This window comes from Pseudorca crassidens, chromosome 3 (genome assembly GCF_039906515.1).
Source record: "Pseudorca crassidens isolate mPseCra1 chromosome 3, mPseCra1.hap1, whole genome shotgun sequence".
Classification (NCBI taxonomy): Eukaryota; Metazoa; Chordata; class Mammalia; order Artiodactyla; family Delphinidae; genus Pseudorca; species Pseudorca crassidens.
The window spans coordinates 6,465,543-6,481,013 of record NC_090298.1 but is presented as its reverse complement, the minus strand read 5'-3'; the positions used below and the strand labels follow the sequence as shown (position 1 = coordinate 6,481,013).

At 42.4% G+C, this 15,471-nt stretch overlaps 1 protein-coding gene across 1 annotated transcript in view; it reads right to left on the bottom strand.

The window, feature by feature from the left end:
• ADCY2 (adenylate cyclase 2) overlaps window positions 1–15,103 on the bottom strand; it is a 433,654-nt gene extending 418,551 nt beyond the window's left edge. Inside the window, exon 1 of the mRNA XM_067730355.1 lies at window positions 14,851–15,103. Coding sequence (XP_067586456.1) covers window positions 14,851–15,081 — 231 coding nt within the window. The 5' untranslated portion in view covers window positions 15,082–15,103. The remainder of the gene's footprint in view (window positions 1–14,850) is intronic.
• Window positions 15,104–15,471: the final 368 nt, after the last annotated feature.

Genomic DNA, 15,471 nt, shown 5'->3' with positions numbered 1-15,471 from the left:
CACATTTGCTTTTAAGTATATGTGTCACATAATGTATATGTGTGTGTTGTGTGTGTGTGACACGTGATAGAAAATATATTTTCTCATTCTTTCCCACATACATAGTCATACTCCATTTTACCATGAGGTGTGAAAGGAATAAATAAAAATTCTAACTAAAATATTCTATAAAACTATGACGAAATAAATCGAAGATGATCTCAATAAATATTCCATGTAAATAAACAGGAAGACATTCCGTGTACATAAATAGGAAGACAGTATTGTCAAGATGTCAGTTCTTTCCAAATTAATCTACAGATTCAATGCAATGGCAATCGAAATCACAGCAAGTTAATTTTGTAGATATCAACACACGGATTCTGAAGTTTAAACGAAGAGGCAAAAGCCCCAGAATAGCCAACACAATGTTGAAGGAGAAGAACAAAGTTGGAGGACCCACACTGCCCGATTTCAAGACTTAGTACAAAGCAACCGTAATCAGGACAGAGTGGTAATGCAGAAGAGACAAACAGATCAACGGACTGGAAAGACCCACATTAATGTAGTCAACTGATGTTGACCAAGGCGCAAAGACAATTAAACGGAGAAAGGAAAGAAAAACTAAATAGATACCCACACGAAAATATGAATCTAGATACATACTTTACACCTTTCACAAAAATCAACTCAAAATGGATCATAGATCTAAACGTAAAATGCAAAATAATTGCGAAAAATTTTGAAAGTCTTCCCAAGAGCAAACTTGTGTTGTGCAGTAAAAGTGGTGCTCAGAGGGAAATGGTTCATCTTACAAGTTGAGCTGAATTGTCCTACTGTCAATTTGGCTTTGCTGGGAGTCACATTTCTTAGAGCCCCTTTCCCTCCACGGCTCTTGGTTAGAGTTGAACAGAAGAGGAATTTGTGCCAGAATTGGGAGGGGAAAGTGGAGCAAGTCCCCACCAGAATCCCCTTCCTGGAATGCTCCCAGGTGAGAGCTGGCCCTCGCGGGTGCCTGCACAAGATTTGGGAGGTGGAAGCCAAGCAGCCCCAGGAAGGGCGATGTGCAGGGTCAGATGTGGATGAGACACGTGTGGAGAAGCCTGGAGGGGCCCAGCCTGCCCGGCTCTGCCCTGCTCCACGTGCAGCACTCTGACCAAAGCAGCCGGACCAGGCTCCCCACTACATTCCTTCCTGAAAGGGCTCCCTTCAGCGGGTGCACATCCCTGCACGTCCTGATTGACCTAGTGACTCTCTGCTGATCTCAATGCTCCCTGTTGCTGCCAAGCTCCATAATAAGAAAGGAAGCTGAAAACTGGTGAATTAAAGATCCCACTTCAGAAATGTGGAAAAGAATGAAACCCAAAGAAAGTAGAAAGAAGATGCGGTGGTCAGGGACTTTCCAAAATATTCCCCATTTCCTTCTTCTGGGTTCCTTCTGGGTGTACTTTCTGACCTCCTTTGAAGTTCCAAGTAGCCATGCTTTGGCCAAAATAATGTGGACAGAAGCGAAGTGTTTCTCTCCTGGGCAGAGGCCTGTAAATGCCAGTGAGAGGTCTCACAGCACTTTCTCTCCATGGTACAATGATTACAGAAGCGTCTGTCATGAGGAGGACACCTACAGCCCAGCCCAGATGAGCAGAAGCTCCCTCCTGGCCCACACTGGCCAGGACGTGTATGCAAGAAGTAACCCTCTGGTGTGGGAGGTTTATTAACCCGTCACAACCTATATAACACCTTTGCTGATACAAAAATTGGTACCTGAAATACAGTGCTGCCCCAAACCTAAAATATACAGCATTGATAGCTGCTAGGTGGCAGAAGCAACAAGGAAACTATTATCAGAGACTGAAAAGTAGCAACCCAAGCTACGCAATGGTCCAACATTTGGTCAGAATATATTCCTGTCCTGGAAGGCAAAAGATGCTCTAATAGAATTGTAAGTCTACAGCAGGGCTCAGCGAGCTTCTTTGTAAGAGCCAGATCATAAATGTTTTAGGCTTCACTGGCTATAAGGTCTCTGTCACACTAAACACAGCCTGCTGTACCTTAAACACAGTCATAGATCATAGGCAAACGAATGGTCAGGCTATATTCCAATAAAACTTTATTTGAAAAAATAGGCAGTGGGTCAGATTGGGTCCCAGGCCAGAGTTTGTTTGACCCCTACTCTAGAAAGGGCCATCAAACACAATGTTACAAGTGTGGGTGTGTTGCTGCTCACTGCATTTGTTAAGGTACAAGAAAAATACAAGCTCAGAAAATAACTGATTGGTTGTAAGGAGGGATGAAAGGGAGGCAGAATTCTATGGATTTATCAGAGGAAGAGGAAAATGCTTCTCAGTCTGAACCAGTAAATGACAGAACTTGGGTCCTAGAGTGATTACAACCCAGTCATGTGCAGAAAAAAAAAAATCAAACCTACTATTGAAGACGGAATGGATTAAGGTGCTTCAGACTAAAGCCCAACTAAAAGTATGGTGCCAGCAAATTCTTTCAACTGAACAAAAAGGCGCAGGGAAAAGAGAACCAGAAATTGTGTTTCCCAAACGGGCTCAAAGCATGCACAGACTGATAGAGAGAGGGAGCGAGAGAAAGACTGAGAGATAGATGGAGCGAAAAGGCAGAGTAATATAGCAAATCACAGAAGTATGTCTTGAAAAGAACATGACCTTTGACACCGGGAGATGAGTGAAATTAAACAGAGAAGAATTCAAAGAAGTTTTGAAAGATCTGTGTTTCCAAAAGAAATGCCAATGTGAACTTTTGCTGTTCTAAACAAAGGAAATTTGGGGTTCTCTATCTATGGCAAGAAAGAGGTGGAGAAAATTGCTCAGTCCCCAAGAAGGAAATATTCCCCAAAACTCAATCCAGCTGTGGTCAAAATGATGGCCAATAAGGAAGAACCTCCCCAGTGGAGGGTTCAGATGTCACAGGAAATAATAGACAGGGGTCTATTTCCAGGACAAGAATCTGTATCTAATGAAGAAGCAATCCCTATCCCCAGGGCCAGGGACCCTCAAACTGTCTGCCCAGGGGAATTTATAAATTGGTATGACCAGAGATTAATGAACGTGTGTCATTCTTCCCTTGGGATAATGGGAGAGTTTTGTGGCTATCCTCTGTGCACTGGGTGGCTGAGTGGATGGTTGATAACATCTTCTTAGTCCACAGGTCTCCAGATCAAAAGAAGCCACAGGAGGGATAAATCAGGAGTTTGGGATGAATACACATACACCACTATATATAAGATAGATAACCAACAAGGACCTACTGCATAGCACAGGGAACTCTACTCAGTATTCTGTAATAACCTATATAAGAAAAGAATCTAAAAAAGAATGAATATATATATATATATATATCTGAATTACTTTGCTGTATACCTGAAACTAACACAACATTATAAATCAGCTATACTCCAACAAAATTAAAATTTAAAAAAGAAGAAGCCACATTCAGGCTTCATGTGAAATGACTGCTCAGCATTCCCTTTGAACAAAGTAGTGCCCTTCATTCACAGATCCTAGACTCTGAGCTTCTTGCCAGTAGTGGATGGGACTTTGGAGTGGTCTCTCTTGAGAAAGCGATGTACGTATTTTCTTAAGGAAGGAGTAAACTAAATGTCTGGTGACCAGGTAGGTGCACCGTGGCAGTAATAGCACTGTTAAACATTCTAGTTCACCTCTCTGTTATGGTTATGGTTTTGTCAGCAAAACTGGCTGCACTAATTCCCTTCCCTATATCCAAGCCCTTATGTAATTCTCTCCTACACTGACTCTGGCCCTGGCCACGTGACTCTCTTTGGACAATTTGACAACAGTTGCACGAAACAAAGACGTGAAAATACTTAGGTATTGGGGCTTGCCCTCTTCCTCGTTGATCTTTAGAACCCCACATGCAAAGTCGCTCAGGCTAGTTTGCTAAACGAGCCCAGTGACTCTGTCACCCTACCCAACATCCCTGGCTGACAGCCTGCCAACTGGCCTCATATGTCAATGAGGACGCCTTAGATGATCCAGCTACCAAATGACCCACCAGCTGCCAGCGGACCACACAAACAAGAGCTAGACCAGCAGAGATCAATTGAATAGCTAGAACGAAGAGATGACCCACAGAATTGTGAGCTAAATAAAATAGTTATTCCAATCTGTTAATTCTGGAGGCGGTTTGTTACGCAGAACAAGCTAACTGATGCATCCTCCTTGTAGGCATATGGGAATTTGATGTGCTATATAAGGTACTGTGGTAGACTGTATTTCCCACGAATGGGGGCCATAATATATCCCAACCCATATGTGACTGGCACTCCTCTCATCAAGTGAGGTTCTATGCCCTCCTCAACTGTACCTGGGCAGTTCTTTGTGACCATGATGGAAGTGGTGTTATCTGACTTCAGAGACAGGATTATAAGGATGCCATGCACTTCTACTTGATTCTTAGAGGATGGTCACTCTTGGAACCCAGCAACTATACTGTGAAGAAGTCAAGTAACCATGTGGAGAGGCATGTGAAGGTGTTCCAGCCAACAGTCCCAGTTGAGTTTCAGCTACCAGCCAGCAATGACCACTACACATGTAAGTGAGTAAGCCTCTAAGGACTCCAGTTCTCAGCCTTTAAGCCATCCCAATTGACACATGGAGCAGGGATGAGCTGCCATTGCCAAACCTGCCCAAGTTGCTGCTTCAGGAGGAAAATAAATGATGTTGATGTTTTCAACCGCTAAGTTTTCTGGGGGGTTTTATGCAGCAAAAGATAACTAGGATACTTACTTGGTCAATGAAAAATGAATAAAAGTGATGTGTCACTTCCATGTGGAAGATGTCAATTGCCAGAGAGTGAAGCACTCTTTTCCTCCCTAGTGTAGCAATCAAGGAAAGAAGGATACTGTGGGATGCAACTTCCTTCATTCTAAATCTCTGAGTGACTGGTGTGAGAGAATTCCTCTGCTGACTCAAATTTACTGTGCAGCCTGAACAAAATATAAACCTTTACTATGTTAAGCTATTAAGATTTTGGAGTTGTTTGTTTCCATAGCATATTCTAATATGTTCTGATTGACACAAGAGGTAACAAAGATAGAAAGCAAAAATGCAAATGTTTTGTCTTAATGTATGTTAAGACAAAACATACATCTGATGAGATTAAGTAAAAAAAGAAAGCACCTAAAAATAACACTATAAATAAAACCCGAAGATATAGTATATGTAAAGTGTAAAAATGAGAACAGTATTATCACATACATGCCATTAAACTTGAGAACTGGGACAAAATGCAAAGATTCCTAGAAAAGTCTTATTGAAACTGACTTGAGAAGTAAAGTTAGAAATACTATAATCCTATTACTATCAAAGATACTGAAGCAGAAATTTTAAAAATCTCTCTACAAAGAAAGCAACAAACCCATGTGGTTTTCTAAGCAAATTCTATCAACTCTAACATAATGAAAACTTTTAGAAAACTAAAAATGAAGGCATATTCCATGATTTATTTTATAAGACCAGAAAAACTTATAAAAGAAAAATGACAATTTGATAAAGAAAAATTCCAAACTCGTTTCACCAAAGAATATGCTTGCAAAAATCTTAAACAAAATGTTAGTACTTCATATCCAACATTTTATAAGAGATATCATAAAAACTGTGTTTGTATCAGGAATATAAAAATTGTTCAATAATAGAAAATTATTATCCATTACTTTGACATTAAAAAACAACAAAAAATCCTATAATTATCTCAATTTGGTAAAACTCAACACCCAATCACGTTTAAACTTTTTTTATAAATTAGAACAAAAGGGAATCTCAAAGGATATCTATAAAAATCTGTAACCAACATGATCCTACGTGGATAAACTATGAAGGGATTCTATTTAAAACTAGGAAAAAGGGTAAGGATACCCTCAATCACAAGTTCTGTCAATAACACATTAGAGTTTCTAGCCAGTACAATAATACAAGAAAAAGAAATGAAATGCCTTAGGATTGGACAAAAGGAAATAAAACTCTCATTATTTGTAGACGATATGATTGTCTATGTAGAGAACCTGAAAGAATCTGCATTTCAGTTACCAGTAATAAAAAGGATATGATAAGTTGTGTAGCTATAAAATAATATCCAAAATTATATTCTTTTACATCATCAACAAAAGAGTAGAAATTCATAATTTTTAAAACATCATTTACAGTAAGCAATAAAATACAAAATATCTTTTGGTACTCAGGAGTAAGAACAGCCTATAGAAAACTGTAAAACATTACTGAAGCACATAAATGGAGAGATAGCCCATGTTCATGGATAGAAAAATTTAATATCATAAAATATCAATTATCAGCAATGAATCAATAGATTAATATAACACTAACAAAATCCCACTTGAGTTTTTTCATATTGAGGTTAAAATAAGTTGATTGTAAAATTTATATGGAAGAACAAAAATTCAATAATAACCAAGAAACTTTTCAAAGAGCTGAATGTTACTTCCCTTGCCCAATATAAATACGTATTATAAAGCTTAGTAATTATACTCTGTGTGTGTGCGTATTAAGAAAGAACAAAGGGCTTCCCTGGTGGCGCAGTGGTTGAGAGTCCGCCTGCCGATGCAGGGGACACGGGTTCGTGCCCCGGTCCGGGAAGATCCCACATGCCGCGGAGCGGCTAGGCCCGTGAGCCATGGCCGCTGAGCCTGCGCGTCTGGAGCCTGTGCTCCGCAACGGGAGAGGCCACAACAGTGAGAGGCCCGCCTACCGCAAAAAAAAAAAAAAAGAACAAAACTTAACCAATGGAAGAGAAAAGATAGCCCATAACAAACGACTCATATATGCAATTTTGATTTATAACAGATTTGGGGAAAGAAGTAACTAAAATGAATCAGTAAAAATTGATTCTCCACAAGAAAAGAAATATGTAAATGGACCTCAATCACCACTTTATACCACACATATACCACATGATATATATAGGGTATGTATGATAAAATGAACAAAAAGAAAAGCAAGAGAATGACAAACAAAAAGTGCAAATGAAGTTTACTTCTGAGGGTAGGTAGGGGAATGGGAGAGGTGCAGTGTAGACTGAAATACATTATTGGGGATATTCTAGTTTGGACTGGGTTCGTGGATGTTTAATTTTAGTGTAAATAAACAAGCAAGCCAAATAGATATAAATGAGGATTGAGCTCAAGAATCAAAGATTAATCAAATTAATCAAATGATAAATCCCATTCTGTGCACCTAAAGTCCAATTCCGAAGAATATGGATGTTATGTGTTTGAATTAACTGCAAGCCAATAATGGGAGAGGATTAGGTGTCAGATCAATCATGTGTGTGAACTATGTTAACATTTCTTCATTATTTCTTTCATTTTTATTCATCTGATCTCCTTATCCTCTGAATTTGTAACATCACATAGCTTTATTAGTTCTACTAATGCACCAGTCTAAAACTTCCTTTCCTTCAACATATGCACAGCTCACTAGTAGATAGAAATCTTAATTATTTTCCCTTTTTTTATAGAGCTTAAAAAATCATACAGTACATTTAAAACACACGCAATAATTCAGCATTTGGGGTAAGCATGGAATGGAAGCCAGCACCTATGAGCTCTGGCCCGTCCTGGCTGTAATATCCCAGCATCACTACATCTGAGGGATGATAAAGGACACTGGTGGAAATTGGGTAGAAATTCTAATCCCAAAACCCTGCAGTCAGGGCTCCCATCACCATGGTGCTGGTCCGCCATCGTCTCCACCAGGAACCTGCTGTAGGGTGGTTACCCTAGACACTTGATTTATTCATAAGATTCTCTCAGACAATAAGCATCATCTTGAGAAGTCTTCTCAAGAATTTCAACGTTCTAAAAAGAAGCCATTGTACTTTATGTTTGTATGTTTCAAAAGCAATAAATTATTCATTCAATAGATTTTAATTGAATAAAATATTCAATTAAACATTGAATATTGAAATCTTCCATTTCAAGCAAAAAGTGGCTTGGTTCGACTCTGAGATACAATTGGCCTTATGCATTCCTAATGGTGGTGACCCAGGTCTGTATTCTCGTTCTTTCTGTCTTGGCACTGTCGTTCTACAGCCCTGGGCAGAGTCAGAAAACTAGTTGGCAGAGCTGCTCATGGAGTTTTTTAGGCTGAGTATCTCATAACTCTGCCCATCACTCTCTCTCACCTGAAGGTGGCACCTGAGGATGGAAGCATAAGCCTAAGTGAAAAGAGGGAGCAAAAATGATTATTTGTAACGTTGCCAGCAACAGATGAACGAATGAAGTCTTCCTCCAAACCTCTCCCGGTTCCCTTCTTTGTGATCTTTATTGTATCTTTATACAAATAGGGCATTGAAGCAACATTAGCAAAGTCTTAATTTGGCCATATGGATCAAACACACAAGCTGGCTCAACAATCCTTTTCCCTCCCCCCAAACGCACCTGGTGGCTGCAAACCAGCATTGCCAGATGTGTATCTATTTCCTAGTTTGACACCAGGGAATTGCCTGGTAAATATTATCTTATCACTCTTGTTCATTTTACATTATATAACATTAACCAAAGCTAACAAAATTGAAAAAAATATGAAGGCCAATAGCAGTGTCAATTTGGCAGAATTTTAGTGCTAGAGAACGGTAACTTGTGTCACAATATGACTTTAATTAAACTATCTATGCTTCTCCATCTTTTTTTTTAAGTACCTCAAAGCTATATTCATACTTATCACATAAATAGAAAAACATCCCCTGTTCTTTCATACCCAGGTTTAAAAATTCTAGTACTCATTTAGTTGTCAGCCTGAAATACACCTACAGGGGACCTTGACAAGGAAAACCCTGTGTGCTCCAAGTATGATAATAAAAATGACCTACATTTGTTTTGGGTACGACATGTGCCCAGCTCTGTGCTAAATGTCCACAGGATCCATCTTACTTAGTTCCCAAAATATCTCCCTGAGCCTGGTTGTGTTATTCATTTTAGTCCACAGCAGATAAATTAATTTGTCAGGAACACTAAGTGGCAACATTGAGACCAGATCCAGGTCTAGTGACAGTTTTATGCTCTTAACAAGAGGCTACACAGTGGGAATGACAGCAGCTAAGGAAAAATGCATCTACCCCCTAAATTATCCATGTTAGTTAAGCACCTGCGATCTGGTTAGCACTGTATTAAATATGGGGGTGCTAAGTTTCTTCCCTGAAAAAACTAACAATTAGTTGAGGAGACAAGACGAACTGACAAAACTATTCTGCCATCAGATGACAGTCATGGAGTGGGTAAATTATTTCATGTAACAAATGAGCTTTGCAGGCATCAGAGGCAGCAACCAATACAGATAGGAATGCACAGCACAGGCTGACCTGTTTAAGCTCAGGAAGGAGAGCTTGAACTTGGATAAGCAGCACGGGGAGGGGGAGGCTTCGAGGAGAGGGGAAGCAGTGGAGGAGAGAGCAAAGCGAAAAAGGACCAGATGCAGACACTCTGAGCTCACGGCGTCCAGGCTAACAGACCACCCTAGTATGGACAGGTAAGTGGCAGCGTGTCGAAGGTGAGCTGCTTCTGGATGGAGTGCCACCCAGAGGGATGCCCATCCCAGTGCGGGCCCCAGCAGGCACTCCGTGAATATCAGTGAGGGAAGAATGAGTGAAGTCCAGTGGATCGTACTGATGTCAACATCGAGTTATAGAAGGAACTGGGGTACCAGCGGATTATGCACAAGCACCTAGCCCTGACTGTCCCATCACTAGCAATTCCTGAACAAACAGATCAAAGTAATTAATAGAATCATAAGACACCTTTACCAAAGTAACAGATCAGCTCTAACAGCATTATTATTTTTTAAATAGAATGTTTAAGTTAAAAAATACCAGTAAGTTTCACACAGAGCTCCACAGGAATGGATTTTACAGGCCACAGTATTCATGCCGGGGACTTGGCCAACGAAAGCAAAGTTGCAAATGCACCTGCTGCTTAATGGGAAAACCCTGGGAACATTCAGCATAAAGGAAATAAATGAAGTCTACCTCAATGAGTTAATCGTGGGGAAGCATCCCTACAGTTCTTTAACATTAAAAGAGAAAAAAATGGAAATGTAACCCCATCCACAGAATGAACCTTGAGGACTTTCCTATCAGCATGAAATTTCAAACAAGAAAACTGCTGCTGTGCTAGGACCAGAGCTGGGGATTCTAGATCTGCAGTGATCACCAGCCTAGTTCACGCAGGCAGAGTCAAGACACCCAGCACCACAACTGCACCCTTAAAGACAAGAGCCACCGCCTTTGGGTTTCAGTTTCCTCCTCTGTAGCATGAGCGCCCTTCCAGCTCTAATACTATGTGACTACATGTTTTTCACAGCAACAATGAATATGCAACTACAGAAGACCCAGTAATGACAACAGTTCCTGAGGGCATACTCTGTGCCAGGCATTCTTCTAAGTGCTTCACGTGTACTGATTGGGACCATCACCTTAGAAGGCAGGTACCATTTCATTTTCCAAACAAGAAAACTGGGGCATAGAGGAGTTGAACAATTTGCCCAAGGTCACAGAGATGGAAAGGGACAAAGTCAAAATGCCAACACACACAGATGCTCTTAACCATTACACTCTGCCTTTTTTAAATGGAGAAGGCAAGGTACCGTGCATATATTTAATTATGCACTTTAATATCCAAAGGATGCTTCCAAATCCTTTCTTGCTAGGCCTCTAAACTGCAACCATCTTTCCTGCAGAAAACTACAGTTTTTCACTGTCGTTTGTTTATACCACAGTTAAATCATAATTAAAGTGACTTATTGAATTACTGGTTGCAAATTACAAACACCTGCCAAGTAAGATTCTCCGGCACATACAGAGAAATTTGCAGAAAGACAGATCTTTAGCTGCCTCCACTCCAATTCCTAAAAGCATGCACTACCCCTCCACCCCCAGAATTAAGAGACTAGAGAAAGTATGCAGAGAATTGCCTGCTCCTTAGAGGAGATGTCAGACGTATTTATCTGCCTTCTCCAGCCTTCCACTCCCCAAGAAAAGACTTCTCCCCATTGATCCTTCCACCCACTAGGGGCGCTGAAATAATGTCTGGAATAATAAAGCCAATTTGCCTCTACAATGATTGGATTCACTTATTCGTTTTGGAAGAATTAGGATTCTTTCTCCATGTATAGAGAAAAGAAACACTCATATATCTGCCCCTAGAAAAAACACCTGATGCTGGAAAACTGATTTGTAATGAAGTACTTACGGTCATTGTTTGAAATATCTAGAACACCGAATCACGGTAAAAGCAAGAAGGTAAATCATATTCTGCCAAAATCATACATATTACATATGTAATACTGATAAAAGTATATACTCATTTGGATATTACCAAACTAAAAAAAAAAACCGGTAAAAAAACCAGAAAAAAACTATTTTATTGCAATATCTGACTATTTAAAATTTATGGGAATGAAATTTTTCCATTCCAGTTGAAATATTGACCATCCCTAATCATAAATTTTAACCAAAACAAATCTGGCTGGAGCTAGCTGGTATTTGACAAACTAAAAAATTTATGCCAGCCTTTCCTAACCATGACGGGCAAATTTTGAGAAAAGTTGGCTGATTTTGGACATAATAAATGAGAGAGGATTTGATTCTGAGATGAGGTTTTCATGCATTTAGTAATAAGAACCAGTCCTGGAAAATGAAGCTACCTCATAAGACCTAGAACTTAAAGTTTGGTCTTATTAGTTCCAAGTTTTCTCATGCCAGAGGGTAATTTAATTTTGTTCACCATGCCCAGTACTATCATCAAAAACTTCCATCATAAGAAACAGAAAATATTTTTCCTATTATTAAACAAGATATTAAAATTCAAGACATGCTATCATATGTGCTATTTGTTTCGTCTTGATATTTCTTAACAAATATGGGATTAAACCTATTTAATCACTTTTTATGTAGAAAATAGTTAAGCAAGATAGTAAAGTTTCAATTCAGAATTTACTTTTTAAAATATAATAAAAATACTTTGCAGATTACCTTATCTTCGTGATCAATGATGCAGACGCATAGATTGACCATAGACTGAAATTAAGTGAAAGCAGATTGTGAATAATGCCAATTAGGGAAATACTAAGTCAAGACAAAGCTTACTTTTTTTTCTTTTTAAAAGATATTTCAAGTCACTTCACACAAAGGCAATTACATATACCAAAAAATCACTATGTACTTGGATACTATCAGGATCATCTTGTGACTCAAATGTTCCAGAAAACTATGGATATGCATTAAGAAAGTTACCAGACTTTTTCTACTACAAGAACTGATGGAAGTCTAGTGGAAATCAAAATCAGGCAGATTCAAGGGAAAGAAGAATCTGTCCTAGTGATTCCAGTAAAGCGCAGGAAGGTGGAAACCTGGGCAGGCCCCAGGCAGCTATTTCTGTCTCCCAGTGTAGATTTCTGGGAAGCCAAGCTCTGGTCAGTCTGAAAACTGAATTCACCCCACTCTGTGTGCACATGACTCCATGTTAACTCTGTCCCATCTTCCAATGCTCCTAACCTAGCCATCTTTGACTACATGGATGGATGTAGTAAAGTGGAACTGCTGTTTACGCTATTACTAAAAGCAAAATAGAAATGAGCTGTCCAGATCTCAGAACTGTGCCAGTACTTCCTAAGGTCAAGTTGCAGAAGACAGTGCCCATTCCTCCCATGCATTTCCCAATGCCAGGCCCAGTAAGTAGCCCCAGTGCCCACTTGAAGGTAGCCTTTCCACCAGACCACGTCACCCTTCCTGATTCTGGAACATTTCTGCACAGCTCAACACCTAGCAGGATTTACAAAGTAGTCAGAGCATGGTTTAGGTAGAGCAAAGGACAGGATCCATTCCACCATCTCTGGACCTCACCCTGGGCTACAGCCATGCCATGGGAAATGCCTGCTTTGTACTTAAAGTGATTTAGCTGAATGCCAGGAGAGTGTGGGAATGATTGATTTATCAAGAACAGTAAAGATGCCCGAATAAGCTTTTTAAAAAGATACCGCTCCAGCATTTGCACCACGTGAAATGGAACATAAAGGAACTGGGTAAAGAAACACAAAGATCAAAGACAAATAGAGAAGGGAGCTTTCAGCTGACTGTGCTGAATCCCTGGCGACCCATTCAAGAACATCTAGGTAGATCAAGGTTTAAGAAGTTAGAGATCTGTATGATAGCAAACAAAGTGGTGTGTGTAGGGGAGCATGAACTTCACATTTGTCTTTAAATATATTAATGGTGCTATAAATAGGCCATCACCTGCTCCTTCTTTTCCATTTGGAAGAGAACCAGCCAGAACGGGTTTGAATTACAGATTCAACAGAATCACAAGTAGCAATGTCCTGGCTGCTTTTTCCAGAGGAAAAGGGATGTGTTTTCTTCCCTGCAAGAATGGAAATGAGAAGGAGATGCTTTTAGAGACCCTGCTTGCCAATGAGACTGAGAAGAAGTCTCTCACCAGGTCCTCTTTGGCCCTATAAAGTGGTGAGAAGAGACAAAGATGCCATTCCAGGGAGCATTCCAGGCTGGCAACAAGGGTGTGAAGACTGCCGTGAACTCACACCCAGAATACAGAATTAAGGTGCTCTCTGCTCTATGTTGTATAATAAAAGACCCAGTTGTGATCGGTGGCATCGTGATGTTCTATTTACTTTCTAATTTCTATTCTTATCTCATTGAATTCCAGCCGAAGACAACACCTCTTGACTAGTGTGGGGAAAAAGAAAACTTCATTTTTTAAAGAACCCAGATGATAAGTTTTCCCATGCATAATATTAGAGCACCATCTGGCTCAGGATATGAAGAATAAATTGCCAAAAACCCAAGGACAGCTATTTTGCACACGTGTTGAAATAAAGCAAACACCCACACCTTTGCTCCAAGGACATGAATATAGGTGTATGTTTATATTCTAAGCTAAAAAGACATCATTCGATGCAGACATCCCCAGATCAACCACTGACCAAAAATATCTCACTGATTAATCAACGCCTGGCACTCGATCTGCACATACATATCACAGGCGGTGCAGAAGTTTGAACCACACCAACAGAAAGATCAGTAACAGGAAGCTTACCGCCATCTACAGATTCCCCTCACCGCTCACGGGAGTGAGCCAAGGATTTCTACTCGAAAAATATAAATTGGCAAAATTGACATCAGCTGTGGAGTTGCATTACGCTCCCAGTGATGAAATCCAGTTTAAAAACCTGTGCAAAACAAGTAAACACGACTAACAACCTCTCTAGAAATAGGAAATCAACGGTTCACGGATGCTTGTTACTTATACACTTGGAGGCTGAAGATTCACAACAGGTCAACACCCCATCTCGCCCTGTCTATGGGACTAAACCATACAGATTTAAAGGCAAATATGCATAATAAAATACTTGTTTTCATTTCTCCTCTCCATTCACCACTTTCCCGAGGCAGGCTTTTTAGAGAGTTAAATAACTAAAACGCCAGCTCAGGGGCTGGGCAGCGGTCTCGCGAAGAGGCGCGAGGCTGATTCGGAGGGACACAGACCTAGTGGAGCGGCTGTTGCGGCCAGCGGCGCCGAGTGGAAAGCGCGGCGAGTTTGCCAGCGGGTGTGCAGAGGTGGAAAACGCACACCCGGGCCGTCCACCCAGTGCACACCCCGGCAACTTTATTTTGGGCAGAACCTTCCGAGGAAACTTTTCTCTCGCCCTCAGTTCTCGCCCAAGCCAGGTCGGCCGCGGGCAGGCAGGAGGGGCAGGGCGCCGCGGGCAGAGGGGTAGCCCCGGGCGGGACGCGGCTCGGCGGGTACCTCCCTCTCCTCTCGGGGCCCCGGGGCGCGCGGGCAGGTCCCGCAGGGAGGCCACTCACCAGCCGGAGAGCGAAGAAGACGGCGAGCAGGGCGAGGCAGGCGCCCATGACGATGAGAAGCAGAAAGACGATGAGCGGGTGCTGCTGGCTCATGCGGTAGTACGACTCGTAGAGCCAGTCCCGGGACCGCTGCAGCCTGTCGCCGTCGCCGCCGCCGCCTGCCGCCGCCGCCGCCGCCGCCTCGGCGCGGTCCCGCAGGTAGCGGCGCCGCCGCATCGCCTCCTGCCACATCGGGGCGGTTCACGGGGCGCCCGCCGAGCGCGCCCGGCCGGGGCCGCGCCGCCCGCTAGCCCGCAGCCGCCCGCGTCCCAGCCCCGCGCTGCCTCGGCCGGCCGCGCTGCCCGCGCTCCGAGCTGCGCGCAGGGGCCTCCGGCGCGGGCGGAGCTCGGCGCCCCGGGCTGGGCGCGCTGACGCGCGGGCGGGGGCCGGGCGGCGGCCTCGGGGGCAGCTCCCGGCGGCGCCGCTGCCGCCACCGCGCGGGAGGGGCGGGTGCGACAGGGGGCGCTCGACCCGCCTCTGCCCGCACCCCGCGCGGCGCAGCCAGGCCTCCACCCACCGCCGCCCCCCGACGGCCGTGTCGCGCGCCGGACACGGCGGGGGGCCGGCGCGCCCAGCCGCGTG